This window comes from Aulonocara sp. 'chitande type north' Nkhata Bay, linkage group LG5 (genome assembly GCF_057382095.1).
Source record: "Aulonocara sp. 'chitande type north' Nkhata Bay isolate Kocher_YH1m ecotype deep benthic linkage group LG5, A_spYH_male_GT1.1, whole genome shotgun sequence".
Lineage (NCBI taxonomy): Eukaryota > Metazoa > Chordata > Actinopteri > Cichliformes > Cichlidae > Aulonocara > Aulonocara sp. 'chitande type north' Nkhata Bay.
Genome location: NC_141348.1, coordinates 5,564,506 through 5,582,236, shown reverse-complemented (window position 1 = coordinate 5,582,236; position 17,731 = coordinate 5,564,506). Strand labels below are relative to the sequence as shown.

The following is a 17,731-nucleotide window of genomic DNA, read 5'->3' as shown; positions in this document are numbered from 1 at the left end:
TACATACAAAACAAAAACAAATCAGCGACCAATATAGCCACCTTTCTTTGCAAGGACACTCAAAAGCCTGCCATCCATGGATTCTGTCAGTGTTTTGATCTGTTCACCATCAACATTGCGTGCAGCAGCAACCACAGCCTCCCAGACACTGTTCAGAGAGGTGTACTGTTTTCCCTCCTTGTAAATCTCACATTTGATGATGGACCACAGGTTCTCAATGGGGTTCAGATCAGGTGAACAAGGAGGCCATGTCATTAGTTTTTCTTCTTTTATACCCTTTCTTGCCAGCCACGCTGTGGAGTACTTGGACGCGTGTGATGGAGCATTGTCCTGCATGAAAATCATGTTTTTCTTGAAGGATGCAGACTTCTTCCTGTACCACTGCTTGAAGAAGGTGTCTTCCAGAAACTGGCAGTAGGACTGGGAGTTGAGCTTGACTCCATCCTCAACCCGAAAAGGCCCCACAAGCTCATCTTTGATGATACCAGCCCAAACCAGTACTCCACCTCCACCTTGCTGGCGTCTGAGTGGGACTGGAGCTCTCTGCCCTTTACCAATCCAGCCACGGGCCCATCCATCTGGCCCATCAAGACTCACTCTCATTTCATCAGTCCATAAAACCTTAGAAAAACCAGTCTTGAGATATTTCTTGGCCCAGTCTTGACGTTTCAGCTTGTGTGTCTTGTTCAGTGGTGGTCGTCTTTCAGCCTTTCTTACCTTGGCCATGTCTCTGAGTATTGCACACCTTGTGCTTTTGGGCACTCCAGTGATGTTGCAGCTTTGAAATATGGCCAAACTGGTGGCAAGTGGCATCTTGGCAGCTGCACGCTTGACTTTTCTCAGTTCATGGGCAGTTATGTTGCACCTTGGTTTTTCCACACGCTTCTTGCGACCCTGTTGACTATTTTGAATGAAACGCTTGATTGTTCGATGATCACGCTTCAGAAGCTTTGCAATTTTGAGACTGCTGCATCCCTCTGCAAGATATCTCACTATTTTTGACTTTTCTGAGCCTGTCAAGTCCTTCTTTTGACCCATTTTGCCAAAGGAAAGGACGTTGCCTAATAATTATGCACACCTGATATAGGGTGTTGATGTCATTAGACCACACCCCTTCTCATTACAGAGATGCACATCACCTAATATGCTTAATTGGTAGTAGGCTTTCGATCTTATACAGCTTGGAGTAAGACAACATGCATGAAGAGGATGATGTGGACAAAATACTCATTTGTCTAATAATTCTGCAGTCCCTGTATGTTTGGCCCTGAGACTATACAGTGTGAGAGATCGGCTGGTCTCTAGGCTGAATGACTGAGCCACCACATACCAGGATACATAACAGGTTTCATGTGCCTTAGCATTGATTTTCCAAGTCTCTGGATGATGATGAGGAGGATTTACCAAAAAAACAAAAGATATTCCCTTAGTTGATGTGCCAGTGGTCCAGGGACCGAAGAACTGATTTGTCACCTTATTTTTTTCTATTATTAGATAAAGAGAGCTCTATTATTATTTCTAATATATCTCTAATTCCCCTTTCTTTCTGATATTTGTCCTGCTCTATCATCCATCCATCATCCATCCACCCAACCTTCCTTCCTCCCTGCCTTCCTTCTGCATCAAATCCTTCCATAACCTTCACGAGCACTGAGGAAATCTTCAATATCCAACGAAAAGATTGCACATCTCTGTCTCGCTTTCATTCATGTGCATGTGCACAGGGACAGGTTTGGGTTTTTTTGCTTGCCATGGAGTCTCACGTCAGATAAACACATGCACAGAATACATGTGGCCTTTCTTTTATTTTCCCCACAAATATTTGTGAAATACACGGTATGATTGTGACCTGTGTTGACAGCACGCTCAGGGTGATCTTGTTTTTAGTGGTCTCTGTCACTTAGTCAGGCTCCAGTATTTTCAAGGGTAAAACAAAGACATGTAAGAACACTGGCTCAACTCCAAATAACATCAAGTGTGTCCAGTAGACTGCTCATGGGTAAATTCATGCTGTTAGCAGGGTAGTACGCTATGCTCCAAAGTACTGGTTATTTTAGGTATTTTTCGATAGAACTCTTCATCATTACATTAAAGTAAATGGACAATCACTTTCAAGCTCTCTGCTAAAACTCAACTGAAGGCCATTTACACTAATTTGGTAACACAGATGCTTTCTGGTTCTTTATCAAGTTCTCAGAATAAAAACTGACAATTTGAGGTGCCCGCAGCTAAGACTTGGACACTTAACACTCAACTGTATGTTTTTTCATGAACAACATTAGCAGTTTGATGGTTTAAATAACAGATTACAGGTGATGGATAGATGGATAGCTTCTTCAGGTTGTGTGTGTACGCAACAACCTGCAGTCATGTCATCACACCAGAAAAATGTAGGAATCCTTTGTAATTATGTGTTTGATGTCTACAGGTTCCAAATGTGTGACTGATATCGAAGCTGAGTCTGCTTGCTGCGTTCATTCTCATCCTCTGGACTCCCTTGAAATGTGTTCATTAGTTTCAGTTTGTTAACTATATATTGCTTTGAATGTCATTTCATGCTAGCAAATTACTGATTTGCTTTGCACACACACACAAAAGCTTGATGCTAAATATCAAATCCCCCATTTGTTTAATCAGGAAGAATACTGGGCGCTGGGATGGATTTTATTTGACTGTATTTGCGTCTGCTCAGCACCAACATGTGCAAGCGTTTAATTAAAGGAGGGAAAGCATGAATGTGAATGTAACTGAACAGCAAATTGAATTATTGTATCTGTTCAGTCATGTTGCCTCCTGGGTGTACGCTGGATTTTGTTATTTTATTTCACCTAGCGGGTCCTCCTGAGAATACGGCTCACATTAAGAACGTGTTTGAACGTGAGTTTTGATTCCACACATACTGTGAGGAAACCCTGGTGACACCTTTGGGCTGTTGGTGTGCGTTAAGGCCACCTGTGCACATCTGTATGTGTGTCTTGGTGTTGGCATTAATCTGACATCGATTCAAATTTTTTGTCTTTATTGACAGTACCGGTCCCTTTTATATAAGGGCTGTAGTGTCTGGCTGGGGCAGCAGTTGTGTGGTGAAGTGAAGGAGGACCCAAGTTGCAGACAGCGGCGGTGATGCGAGTGAGTTTATTTACAGAGGCGAGGGCAGAACTAAACATAAACCTAAACTGGGGAAAACTAATAACAAACAAAACACGAAACCATAACTGCAGGGGAAAACATAAGGAGGTTACGCAGGGAATGAAGAGCAGAATGGAGAGCAGAGAGACGCAGAGATTACCAAATAACAAAGACGAACCGACAAGGAACACAGGCAGGCACACACTATAAATACACACAAGGTAATCCGGGAACACAGCTGAACCTAATTAGACACGACGAGACACAGACCTTCAAAGTAAAACAGGAAATTCAAAAGCTGTTCTACAATACTGACTCAGGGACGCGAACAGAGCACAGAAAGGAGAACACTAAAACATTAAACACAAGAACCAAACCCTAAGAACTAATTCAAAATAAGAATTAACACAAAATCAGAAGAAGCTAGAAAATAATAACAATAAACTCAAAACGCTGGGTCACGGGCCCAGGACCATGACATGTACTTCCTGTCCCACATTAGATAAGCTCAGGGCTGACTTAGTGTGACTTAGTGGTGTGTTTTTATTATTTCTACTATGTTCTATATTTAAAAAGATTTGCCAGTCTTTGTGTGTCTATTTGTACATATTTGATTTATAATTTTAATGTTTTTGCCCAAAATGGAGTGATTGAGCCAGTGGACGTGGTCGTGGAATGCAATGAAAATTTAGAAACACTGAAGTACAGAAGATAGAGGGTTGTTAGTTTAAATGAACTAACTTCAAAGAATATATTAGTAATATATATAATAATAATATTAGTATAACCTATCCCCACAAGTTGCATGTCTTTGGACAGTGGGCGGAAGACTTGTGAGGATAAGTTAATTGGATAATCCAAATTGCCACTAGGTGTGAATGTGCGAGTGAAAGTGAGTGTGAATGGTTGTCTGTCCCTGTGTGTTGGCCCTGTGACAGACTGGTGACCTGTCCAGGGTGTACCCCGCCTCTCGCCCTATGACAGCTGGGATAGCCTCCAGCGCCCCCCGCGACCCTGAAAAGGATAAGCGGAAGTGGATGGATGGATGGATATTAGTATATATATTTAGTATTTAATAGAGATTTTCTTTGTTACACATATTGCTCTAGCATCTCAGGTCAGTTCAATTCAATTTGATTCATTTTAGTTCAGTTCAGTTTAATCACCCTGTTATTTTGCAAGTTCTCTTACTTAGAAATCATGGAGGGATCTACAATTTTCAGCATAGGTGCATTTCCACTGTGAGAGACAGAATCTAAAAAGAAAAATCCGGAAATCACATTGTATGATTTTTGAACAATTTATTTTTGAATTTCTGTGTCAAATAAGTATTTGATTACTTGCTTATCAGCCAGACTTCTGATCCTCAAAGACCTGTTATTTTGCTTTCAAATAGTCTAGCTACACTCTGCTCATGATTCTAAATTAGTAGCATCTGTTTGAGGTCGTTAGCTGTCATAAAGAGACCTGTGCACCCCACAATCAGCCAAAGTCTAAGTATGGGCAAAACCAAAGAGCTGTCAAAAGACACAAAAGAAAAACTTGTAGACCTTCACAAAGCTGGAAAGGGCTACGGGGCAATTGCTTGGTGAAAAAAGAACAACTGTTGGAGCAATTGTCAAAAAAAATGGAAGAGGCTAATGATGACTGTCAATGTCCCTCGGACTGGGGCCCCACGGAAGATCTCTCCTTGTGGGATTCCATTGATGCTAAGAATGGTGAAGAATCAGCCCAGAACTACACGTGAGGAGCTGGTCAATGCCATGAAGAGAGCTGGGACCATGGTTTCCAAGGCTACTATCAGTAATACACTAAGATGTCATGGTTTAAAATCTTGCATCGCATGGAAGGTTCCCCTGCTTAAGTCAGCCCAAGTCCAGGCCCGTCTGAAGTTTGCCAGGGATCATCTGGATGATCCAGAGGAGTCATGGGAGAAAGTCATGTGGTCAGATAGACCAAAGTAGAACTTTTTGGTCTTAACTCCATTCGCCGTGTTTGGAGGAAGAAGAATGATGAGTATCATCCCAATAATACCGTACCTACAGTGAAGCATGGGGCTGGAAACATCATGCTCTGGGGTGTTTTTCTGCACAGGGGACAGGACGACTGCACTGTATTAAGGAGAGGATGAACGGGGCCATGTATTGTGGCATATTGGGCAAAAACCTCCTTCCCTCAGTCAGAGCATTGAAGATGGGTCGTGGATGGATCTTCCAACATGACAATGACCCAAAGCACACAGCCAGGAAAACCAAGGAGTGGCTCCATAAGAAGCATATTAAGGTTCTGGAGTGGCCTAGCCAGTCTCCAGACCTAAATCCAATAGAAAATCTTTGGAGGGAGCTGAAACTCTGTGTTGCTCAGCGACAGCCCCGAAACCTGACAGACCTAGAGAAGATCTTTATGGGGGAGTGGGCCAAAATCCCTCCTGCAAACCTGGTGACGAACTACAGGAACCGTTTGACCTCTGTAATTGTTAACAAAGGCTTCTGTACCAAATATTAAAAAATTTTGACTCCGGGCCTCTATTGCTGCTCCTTTTTTTTTTTTTTTTTTTTGCCACCTGTCCCATTTGGTTCTTTTACCATCAGAATTATTGTCTGAAGGCCAAGAAAGATGCCCAATGGATTAATGGATTTACTATACCAAGATTTATTATACAAAGTGGAACCACCAAGAACACCAAGAACCACCAACGCACCGATGTCTGAGGGTGTCAGCCACCGACAGGGAGAGTGGTGAGGGGAGATAGACCTCCATACCTTGGAGGGCCTGAGATGTCCCTAGAGAGGTGGCGTCTAATACCCGACCTGACATATAGACACAGACAAACATGCACATAGAAATACGAACATCCATTCCCACCCCCATGCACACATACAGGGAGTGCAGAATTATTAGGCAAGTTGTATTTTTGAGGAATAATGTTATTATTGAACAACAACCATGGTCTCAATGAACCCAAAAAACTCATTAATATCAAAGCTGAATGTTTCTGGAAGTAGTTTTTAGTTTGTTTTTAGTTTGAGCTATTTTAGGGGGATATCTGTGTGTGCAGGTGACTATTACTGTGCATAATTATTAGGCAACTTAACAAAAACAAATATATACCCATTTCAATTATTTATTTTTACCAGTGACACCAATATAACATCTCCACATTCACAAATATACATTTCTGACATTCAAAAACAAAACAAAAACAAATCAGCGACCAATATAGCCACCTTTCTTTGCAAGGACACTCAAAAGCCTGCCATCCATGGATTCTGTCAGTGTTTTGATCTGTTCACCATCAACATTGCGTGCAGCAGCAACCACAGCCTCCCAGACACTGTTCAGAGAGGTGTACTGTTTTCCCTCCTTGTAAATCTCACATTTGATGATGGACCACAGGTTCTCAATGGGGTTCAGATCAGGTGAACAAGGAGGCCATGTCATTAGTTTTTCTTCTTTTATACCCTTTCTTGCCAGCCACGCTGTGGAGTACTTGGACGCGTGTGATGGAGCATTGTCCTGCATGAAAATCATGTTTTTCTTGAAGGATGCAGACTTCTTCTTGCCTAATAATTCTGCACTCCCTGTATTCAAATACTCAGCACTCACCCATGTGGAGACAGACATAAATAGACACTGTACACACAATCACACTCCACAAACATACTCTCTACCCCAGGTCCAGGTACCCTTGCTTCCAGAGGGGGAAACTGCACCCAGGAGGTTTTACCCTTTTCCCTGGGGTGGAGACAAGCAGTCCGCCCCTGACTCCGCAGTAGCAGGGAGGCCCTACACCCCAGACCCCAATCAGACGGCCAACTTCTCCCCCCGCCCCGACCTACAACAGAGAACGTGGGTGTATGAAGACCCCAAACCTCCCTCCGCCCGCTCATATGTATTGCTTTTGTGTGTGTGTTCTAAGGTCCATTTAAAACCTGGGAGGGCATGGTGCTACCATGTTTTAACCATCCTGAGATGAACTGAAGCCTGTTGGCTAAAAACTACTGTTGAAAGTTAGGTAGATCTAATCCTCCATTATCCTTGGTCTTTTGTAGTGTTTTTAAGCTTGTAGGTGGTCTTTCCAAAGGAATGTAGACATATACGAATCTAGAGATCTGAACCAATCTTGTGATGGTTTAGTCGGGATCACTGAGAATAAATAATTTTTGGTAGTACCATCATTTTTATAGCGGCAACCCTTCCCATGAGTGATATGGGTAGACATTTCCATCTAGCCAGATCGCCTTCTACTTTCTTTAAAAGTGGGATATGGTTTAATTTAGTTAAATCTGTAAGCTTAGGAGAAACATATTACTACCTAAATTTTTATTTTATATTTCCAGATTGCAGTGGTGTAGAAGAAGAATTATGGAAGGAGCAATTAATCGGAAGGACTGTAGATTTTGACCAGTTTATTGAATAATCTGAAACTCTTGCAAAAGAGTTTATCACTGCAATTACCCCAGAGAGTTTGAGTTTTGGAGAAAAAATAACACATCATCCGCATAAAGACTGATTTTATTTTCTACCTTCTTCTCCGAGTGTATTTAAGTCATGTCTTCTGTCATAGTAGTTGCTGGTTCGTCTGCGTCTCTCCGTCCGTCATCCCGCGTATTTCACTGTGCCTCCCTGCATCTTTGTTTCTGGTTAGTTTTGTTAGTTTTGCCCAGTTTAGGTTTTCCTGTTTCACGTTCACCCTCGCCATTTCTGTTTGTATCTACATTTGTTTATTAAACTCACTTGTACCAGAGCTGCCGTCAGTGTTGGGAAGGTTACTTTTAAAATGTATTCCATTACAGATTACATGCCCCAAAATGTATTCTGTAACGTATTCCGTTACGTTACTCAATGAGAGTAACGTATTCTGAATACTTTGGATTACTTAATATATTATCATGCTGTTTACAACTACGTGAATGGACTATTGCTGTGACTTATTACTGTTACTGAAGATCCGCGGCTCCGAACCGTAGTAAAGGGACCTCCGGTTCGTGTCGGGCTTGTAGCTAAACACTAGCTTTACTTTGTTGTGTGGGTCAACTTTGCTTGCGAGAGACAGAGAGAGGCGTTGAAAGGCTGCTCCAACTGAGCTTATTGTTTTGGAGGAAAACACGAACACAGCGTACAGTCGAGTCTTAACAGCTTACTCAAACTGGGCTCATCAGGCTCTCTGTTTGGCTGCAGTGGTTATTATTATATTTACATGCTTCCAGCTCCCGTTTTTGCTCGATGACAGCTCTACTTTTCCTTTTTCTCCCTCCTCGCTCACAGACACATAACGGGTACAGCAGTCCATTCTCCCTGCAGCACGGACTACACTGCCCATCAGGCTGCATGCTTTAGAGCTATACCTATTAGCTTAGCACAACAACAACAACAACAACAAAAAGGCGCTCTCTCACCCAGGAAACACGCAGAGAGAGAGCGTCACCCTGTAACCATGGCAACCGTAACGCTGCCACCTGGAACAACAGAATGTAGCTGTCAAACAAAACCCAAACAGTCCTTACCCGCAACAATATGAAACAGGGAAGTACCACCGTGTAATCCATTTATTTCAACAAAGTAACTGTATTCTGAATACCACCTTTTTAAACGGTAACTGTAACGGAATACAGTTACTCATATTTTGTATTTTAAATACGTAACGGCGGCACATGTATTCCATTACTCCCCAACACTGGCTGCCGTTTCCTGGGTCCTAAATCATTCACACACTGCTTGCCCTGGCAACCCGTGACAGTACAAACCAGCCACCATGGACCCAGCGGCACTGAATCAGTCCGAGGAGCTCCGGGACGACATCACTTACAATGTGGAGATTCTCCTCGGGCTGTGGTTGGAAAACCCTCCGAAAGAGCTTTGCCGCGCCGTTGAAAGCAGGCTACAACGGCTCTCAGAACTGGATTATAGATGGCAGAGAGTTGGTGTCGTAAACCCCCGCCTCTGTTCAAAGATGGTCGCTCACAGTGGACATAGATGCTTCTTTCACTCCTCTTTCAAACCATCTGTCCTCTCTGTCCAAAATGTGAACATTGGCATCCTCGAAAGAGTGACCTTTATACTTAAGATGCAGATGGACTGCTGAGTCTTGTCTTCCCTGGTGAACTTGATGTTTTTATCCACAGCGTTAATGTGCGCAGTGAAGGATTCCACTTCTTGTGTCTTGATTTTGACCCAGGTGTCGTCCACATATCTGTACCAGTGGCTGGGTACAAACAAAACCCAAACAGTCCTTACCCGCAACAATATGAAACAGGGAAGTACCACCGTGTAATCCATTTATTTCAACAAAGTAACTGTATTCTGAATACCACCTTTTTAAACGGTAACTGTAACGGAATACAGTTACTCATATTTTGTATTTTAAATACGTAACGGCGGCACATGTATTCCATTACTCCCCAACACTGGCTGCCGTTTCCTGGGTCCTAAATCATTCACACACTGCTTGCCCTGGCAACCCGTGACAGTACAAACCAGCCACCATGGACCCAGCGGCACTGAATCAGTCCGAGGAGCTCCGGGACGACATCACTTACAATGTGGAGATTCTCCTCGGGCTGTGGTTGGAAAACCCTCCGAAAGAGCTTTGCCGCGCCGTTGAAAGCAGGCTACAACGGCTCTTTTCGGGCCTTCCATGGCTATTGGAATCACTTACCCCGACCATGCAGGCCTTTCTCCACAACACACCACACCTTCTCTCAGCCATTATTGCCTCGCTGCCTGACCCGCCGGATGTGGTTTTGCCTGGCCTATCGGAGCCGTCTGTGGGGAGGAAACGACGGTCGGCTAGAGGACTCCGTGCCTGCTGGCTTTGTGATAGCCTCCGCTGGAGGGTCCAATGGACCGCTCCGGCCTTCGTCTCCTGTCTCCGCTGGAGGGTCCAAGGGACCGCTCCGGCCTTCGTCTCCTGTCTCTGCTGGAGGGTCCGAGGGACCGCTACGGCCTTCGTCTCCTGTCGTCGCTGGAGGGTCCAAGGGATCCGTCCAGCCTGCAGCGCCACCACCTGCGGCTGACACGCCGTCACCTGCAGTGCCACCGTCTCCGGCTTCCACGGCGTCGCCTGCAGCGCCACCGTCTCCGGCTTCCACGCCATCACCTGCAGCGCCACCGTCTCCGGCTTTCATGCCATCTGGTCCAGCTTCAGAGTCTTCATCCTCGTCTGGTCCAGCTTCATCATCCTCGCCTGCAGCAGCCTCTTCTTCAGCTTCTGCCTCGCCTGGTCCAGCCTCCGTGTCTTCGCCCTCACTGTCGCCTGGTCCAGCCTCCGTGTCTTCATCCTCAGCGTCACCTGGTCCAGCCTCCGTGTCTCCGCCCTCAGCGTCGCCTGGTCCAGCCTCCGTGTCTCTGCCTTCAGCGTCGCCTGGTCCAGCCTCCGTGTCCTAAATCCTTTACACACGGCTTGCCCTGGTAACCCGTGACAGTAAACAAAAATGGCTGGATTTCGAGTCTTTTTACCTTCTCTCAGATGTAATTATATTTTTGGTAATTCCACGCCGGTGGAAACCCAAACAAAACATGCATTAAAATGCTCTGATGCAGGGGTGTCAAACTCATTTTAGTTCAGGGGCCACATGGAGAAAAGTCTATTCTCAAGTGGGCCGGACTGGTAAAATCATTGTATATATATCTGTGAAGGTTCTCAGTCATCCACGTCATCGTAGTCAAAGGAGCTTGCAAAGAAAAGCGTCTGGACTTCTTTAAGTTGCTTGAAGATGCTTCACCTCTCATCCGAGAAGCTTCTTCAGTTCTAAGGTCAAATGGTGGAGAGTCCCAGATATAAACCTAGTGGGAGTTTCCCCCCACAGAGGGACAAAAGGACCCCCTGATGATCCTCTAATCGCCTGAGCCAAGGTGTGAAACTGGGTGTGGGTCCCAATCAGCCAGAGTTTCGGGTGAGTTCATTGTGAAACCTGGCCCCACCTTATCATGCGAATTCCTGAGGTCAGATGGCCCAGGATGTGAGTGGGCGTTAAGGCGTCTGGGAAGGGATCTCAGAACTGGATTATAGATGGCAGAGAGTTGGTGTCGTAAACCCCCGCCTCTGTTCAAAGATGGTCGCTCACAGTGGACATAGATGCTTCTTTCACTCCTCTTTCAAACCATCTGTCCTCTCTGTCCAAAATGTGAACATTGGCATCCTCGAAAGAGTGACCTTTATACTTAAGATGCAGATGGACTGCTGAGTCTTGTCTTCCCTGGTGAACTTGATGTTTTTATCCACAGCGTTAATGTGCGCAGTGAAGGATTCCACTTCTTGTGTCTTGATTTTGACCCAGGTGTCGTCCACATATCTGTACCAGTGGCTGGGTACTCTTACTTTAAAAGAGCCAAGAGCCTTCCTTTCCACTTCCTCCATGTAAAGGTTGGCTACAATAGGTGACACGGGGGAGCCCATGGCACAGCCATGTTTTTGTCTGTAAAAGCCTTCGTTGTATTTGAAATATGTAGTGGTGAAGCAGAGGTCTAACAGTGTGCAGATCTGATCGGGTGTGAAGTTGGTCCTGTCCTCCAAGGAGCTGTCTTCTTGTAGTCGTTTTCTGACAGTCTCCACGGCCTCCGTGGTGGGTATGCAAGTGAAGAGAGAGACTACATCAAAGGACACCATGGTTTCATCTGGATCCAGGGTAAGTTTCTGGACCTTGTCGGTGAAGTCGGTGGAGTTCTTGATGTGGTGTGGGTTGTTCCCCATGAGAGGAGCAAGGATGGTAGCAAGGTGTTTAGCAATGTTATAAGTGGCTGAGTTTATGCTACTGACTATGGGTCTGAGTGGGACAGCTTCCTTGTGGATTTTAGGAAGTCCATAGATGCAGGGTATGGCATCCCCTGGGTAAAGGCGGTGATATGTGAGGCGGGCAATGATTTTGTCCTTTTCAAAGTCTTGAAGGCAAGCTATAACTTTCTTTTTGTAGCTGCTTGTGGGGTCTCGCTTTAAGGCTTCATAGGTATTGTTGTCACTGAGGAGAGTAGTGATCTTTGTGTGGTAATCTGTAGTGTTTAGGACCACGGTGCATCTTCCCTTATCAGCTGGTAAAACAGTGATGTTGTGGTCTTTGCTCAGGGAAGCGACGGCCTTCTTTTCCTGTATTGTGAGGTTGGATGGAGGGACTTTGGCACTGGAGAGTGTGGCTGAGACTTTCATCCTGATTTGCTCTGCTTCTGTCTGTGATAATTTATTAATCCGTATGGCAGATTCTGTGGCTGTGATGAGGTCCACTATGGGCAACTGTTGCGGGGAAATGGCAAAATTGAGTCCTTTGGCTAATACTCTCTTTTCAGGTTCAGTGAGAATCCTGTCTGAAAAGTTCTTAACCCATTTCTCCTGACTGTCTTCAGGTGTGTTTTCTTCTCCGAGTTGTGTAGATTCAGAATGAGGAGTGTGTGTTTTTGAAAGCAAGGTGTGAAATTTCCTGCGTTGTCTTTCTTTTCCTTTAGAGTGTTGGGCCCGCTATTCAAAAAATGATTTAATATGAAGGCAATAGGCAGAGTGTTACAGGCATCACCCTAAAGAATGTAGCCTGGTGGGCAGTGTAGTCCGTGCTGCAGGGCGAATGGACTGCCATACCTGTTATGTGTCTGTGAGCGAGGGAGGGAGAAACTCGACTGTACGCTGTGTTCATGTTTTCCTCTGAAACAATAAGCTCCATTGGAGCAGCCTTTCAACGCCTCTCTCTGTCTCTCGCTAGCAAAGTGACCCAGACAACAAAGTAAAGCTAGTTTTCGACGTATTAGCCAGAGGTCCCTTTACTACGGTTCGGAGCCGCGGACCTGTTTTATATACGCGCTGAATAGTTTTCTACACGAGATCGCTGCAAAAAGTGCAGCCTTACCTAATGTCCACCTACTGTTACTCATTATATTAAGATTTAAACATCTGGTTGGTGTTGGTGTGGAGAGTAACCTTCAGTAATAGTAATAAATCACAGCAATAGGACATTCATGTAGTTGTAAACAGCATGATAATATATTAAGTAATTCAAAGATTCAGAATACGTTACTCTCATTGAGTAATATAACAGAATATGTTACAAAATACATTTTGGAGCATGTAATCTGTAATCTGTAGTGGAATACATTTTAAAAGTAACCTTCCCAACACTGGTTATATACATGGATGGTAAAGACAGCATAACCCTTTCTTGGCTAAATAAGAGAGCATTGCAATGATTTCCATCTAACTGTCTTGGTTTGACTATCATTATGAGTTGAGAGAATTTCACAAGGACTAGATATTCGTTATCGCAGGTCCTTCCTCCCAGCAGCCGTTAGACTTTGTAACCATCACTGCTCACAACAAACACAATAAATCGTTTACATCCCTGCTGGCATTTGCACAGTTTTTCCATTTTCTTTAAAAGTATGTTGTTGTTGTTTTAAGCACAAATATACAGCACATTTATTACATTGAAAAAATTATCTGATTATGCTATTTTTAATAACTGTACAGTCTCTTACTTCTTGTTTTTAATTTAATATTCTTCACTTTTTTTGCATGCTCCATCTGCCTGTCACTTTACTGCCGGAACACCTGAATTTCCCCAGTGAGGGACAATAAAGGATATTTCTATTCTATTCTAGTCTTTGTATTACCACTTACTCCATTAGCGATCTACTTATCCTTTTGTCAACATGTAATTTTGGTCTGAAGATGTGATAAGTGTGCCTGACAGATATATTGTTCACTTATCTCCAATCAGAAAATTGAATCTAAATAAGATTCTCTTTTCACGACCTTTTTTCCTATTTGTGCCGAGTATGATGTAGGGGACTGCACAGTGAAAGTCTTGTCATAGATGTTCTTTAATTAAATGAAAGTCTCTTTTCTTACCCAGATTATGCATTAGCAGGTTGCTTCATCACTGACAGCAGGGCTCCCCTCCTGCTTTGCTAGGATTTTTATGAAAGAGTGTACACTGAAAAAAAGGGACTGGCCATCTCTTGGATTTATGTAAGCATCTTGCATGTATTTAACACAATTGCCTCATGTTTTAAAGTTAAATGTAACTATATAGTGTAAAAACTACATGATATGCAGAAAGGGTGTATTAAATTGTTCATATCATGTTCAGGTGAAGTAAGTTAATAAGATAGCAACGTTAAATCTCGTGAAACCACGCGTGATTTCATCTCGCGGGCTTTGGATCGTGGTTTAAAAAAGGCATCCATCTCAGTCAAGTCGAGCAGCCAACTCTACGTTTTTGGTATGTCTTGATTTTTTGAATTAATTTTTACCATATTTCAGCCAAATGTAGTTAAACGTCTAGAGTGTCGCCATGTAACATGCTAAAAAAGAGCTGTTAGCTTATTTGCTGTTTTATCTGTTGTCAAAGAATTGGCGCTTTTTCATTTGAATTTGTCTTTGGCACAAGAGCCGTAATATCACATTAAACCTAATTACGAGGCACTCATAACATAATTTGGTTTTCTGTGTGAATAGATTTGTCAACTGACTCTTCAGTTACATTGTGTATTTACTGCACCGTGGTGTTAGTGAGATTTTGGACATTGAACAGCTTTAGCTAATATCATCAGCGGCATTATGCTAGCTTACATCCCTACCCCTCCTGCCCTCACCTGCTGTCCTTTTGTTTTTGTTTTTGTTTTTTTTGCTGCACATTGAGAGATGACCTCTATTCTGCATTTCACCAGGAGTCAGCTGATGGATTGTGGGTTCAAGGTGTTATGGTAAGAAAGTATATTCTATTTTCGTTTCTGTAACTTAATTATAATAGGTTTTTTTATAATTATTAGGTGCATGCATACTCACCCTATTAATACAACTGAGAAATCCAAAATCTGCCATAGGTTTATCTTATACCTGTATGTATTGCCAGAAAGGTGATTACTGGACTCGCATTAATGCACACTTGAACTGAAATGAGGTTGTAACTTGTGGGTTGTTGGGTTGCAAATCAGAAACAAACATCTTTGGATTTTTTTAATCCCATAAGATCTGGAAACACAGTTTTTATTCAACAAAACATTACTGATTAACCAAGCACAGTGCCTGCTGTTATTTCAAAATAATTTTATGTTATTTCAGATAAAATGCAGCATTCCAGTGCATCCCAACCATGCCTTTACAGTCAAGGTTTCTGACGGAGCTGAGTTTCTCTCTGACAGTCTGCTGAAAGTGTTTGCAAAGTGATCGGGGGAACAGTGCACAAAGCTAAAGGATGTAGCTGCCATGATGACAGTAAGAACTTTAAAATTCTTGAACTACAAAGTGTATATGTATTGCATTAGGTCAGTAAAAGATTTTTATGCTACATCCATTGAAACCGTCAACTATTACCTGTGAGTACCGATTCCACTAAAAGGATGCCATAATTTTCGTCATGCATTTACTGGCCCACTGAGAAAAAATTATCTTTTTTTAAAAATAAATGTTCTGGAAACTATATATCCATAAAGTTGATGTCAAACAGGAACTTTTGATATTGCTTTGTAGATGCTGGTGTTGCATGTTGACTGGTTTAAAAAGTCAAGAGTTTTTGTCTGGGATCATTTTCTTCTGTGCTACTGAAAAGTTCACAAATCTCTGTTTTCTTTGTTATAATACTCAAGGATGACATTAATGCTCGGAGTCCCTCATCAAAGTGCTCCGCATCTGTGTGAAAGACAATTGCAACATCTTGGTGCAGGAGTTCATGGTGAGTGTTTTATGAGTAGATTGTGGATTTGCAACATTTAAAAATCCATTTAGTTATCCACTTGATCCTCATTGGACTGGTTAGGACCAGTAGTCCTCTTTAATAATTTGAAGTTCACACGAGGCCTGGTAGTGAACTCGGCCGCCGGCCCTTGAGGCCCCACCCCTGTATTAGGGGTCACATCAGTGTGAAAAAACTTTAAATTTGTCATTCTAGTGAACAAAGGAAAATCCCACCAATATTTACATTAGCTTTTGTTTGAAAAAATGACCAACTGACCAACAGCTAACCAAATTGTGGGGCTGAAAGTCTAAATTCTAACATCTTCTGAGTGACATAACCTGGATTTCTGATGGGCCGGTGTCTTTCTAACAAAAACTAATGTAAAGCATTTGAAATTATTATGTTTTTCACCCTCTCTTAGAAACTCTGTTAGACCATGAATGGCAGCATGGCAGGCCACTCTTTGGCTATAGCTATTTACTATGTTGCTTGCATTGGTTTAAATTACTCTAACATTAGAACTGGTAGATTCAAAAGAGATGAGTTTAAAAAGTAATCTTAAAGAAATGTTTTGTGTTTAACCAGGACTTGACTGAGGCCACTGCACAGATTGAGAAAACCACAATGAACATCTGTCTCCAGAGATGCGCCAGGCAATGACTTTTCTGATGTTGTTCTTCAAGATCTGGATAACGTGACCTTTGCAGTAGCCATGCTGTTTGGACCTTTTTTATTCCTTCAACATGAGTTACCCATCACAACTCTGCTACACTTTTGAGGTGATTCAAAGGGTGGTAATGGAGTTGGATGCAACTCAGCTCTCAAGGAAAGCTCACAACTAAGACAAAACTGCTCCTGCAACGAAGCTCACTGTTATGCATGTGAGGTGACCAGCTCTAGGTGAGAGGACATTTAAATCTCACACTTGTTCTGCTGCATTTTTGAAGCTCAATTCCAGGAACAGATCGCAGGTTTCATTTGTATATACTCTGCAACTGCCATGAGGACAAGCCGTTTTTGTTGTTGTTTGTTTTTCCTTTTGCTCTGTACAAGTTCTGTTTGTCTGTTTGGCAGCATTTTTAAATTTGTCTTTGTATTTTTTCTTTCTTTTACTAGTGAAGAGATGTAGCATGAACAGTTATACAGTCTAAATATCCCATATGGGTCGTGTGAAATGGTATTTTCAATTTCATTCAGTTGAAGTAAAGAACGTTGAATATTTCTAAGTGTGCTGTTTTGAACCAAGATGTCACAGTATGATCAGTGCTGTAATTTTTGACAGTCACTGTATCAATGTTATTTTTGCGTCTCTTGAATAAAGGTTTTGACCTGCAAGTGCTAATTTCTTTAGTTATTGGGGTAAAATGGGTAATGTTAATAGGAAGGTGTTTGCCAATTCAGTAACCTAATTTAATGTTAATGGAAACTAACATTACCTCAAATTGTTTAGTTATAATTGTTGTTTAACTGAATCTTGATGTCAGAGGCCTTAAATAGAATGTTTTGATTTGTTCTTTCCCAACATTTTTCAAAAGAAACAGTCTAATTTCTTTACTGTGATTGATTCCAGAGAACACGGAAGAACTGACATTATTTAACTGTTGATTTATATAGATTCAGTGGAGGAGTAATGTCAGTTTAATTCTTTACCTACTGTCAATGCAGTGAAATTAGACATTTTGTTTTGAAAGGTTACTGGTGGATGCCAGCAACCATCTTGGAAGAGAACAATACAATCTGTTATAAGGCCTCCATTTGAAAATTGTGTATTTGATACTAGAATATAATAGCAAAATGTAATTTGAAGATAACATGTAGTATTTAAGTGACCAAGTAGTATTGGGTAAAAGTTATTGAATCGTGTTGGGATAACGTGAGAAAATTGTGAAGGATTAAAATATTCCAAGAGATCAAATTACTTCATCAAAACATGTTTAAGTCACATT

At 42.4% G+C, this 17,731-nt stretch overlaps 2 protein-coding genes and 1 long non-coding RNA gene across 5 annotated transcripts in view; all 3 read left to right on the top strand.

Annotated features, from left to right (window-relative positions):
* Positions 1-17,731, top strand: part of fhit (fragile histidine triad diadenosine triphosphatase) — a 163,109-nt gene that overhangs the window by 47,371 nt on the left and 98,007 nt on the right. The window lies entirely within an intron of this gene.
* On the top strand, positions 8,483-12,670 carry LOC147329768 (uncharacterized). The gene has a single exon (XM_086294138.1). It carries the CDS (start codon positions 9,670-9,672, stop codon positions 10,513-10,515), a length of 846 nt encoding a protein of 281 aa, XP_086150264.1. The 5' UTR covers positions 8,483-9,669; the 3' UTR covers positions 10,516-12,670.
* Positions 13,144-17,120, top strand: LOC147329767 (uncharacterized). 2 transcript variants are annotated; one of them, XR_015129012.1, is made up of 5 exons: positions 13,144-14,330; positions 14,779-14,814; positions 15,173-15,325; positions 15,697-15,782; positions 16,371-17,120. It is a non-coding gene; the product is annotated as an uncharacterized LOC147329767 (long non-coding RNA). The 2 variants fall into 2 exon arrangements; XR_015129011.1 differs by having other exon boundaries at positions 13,144-14,814.

Excerpts from the sequence above, each read along its gene's own strand:
- LOC147329768 (XM_086294138.1), top strand. The coding sequence starts at position 9,670 with ATGTGGAGATTCTCCTCGGGCTGTGGTTGGAAAACCCTCCGAAAGAGC.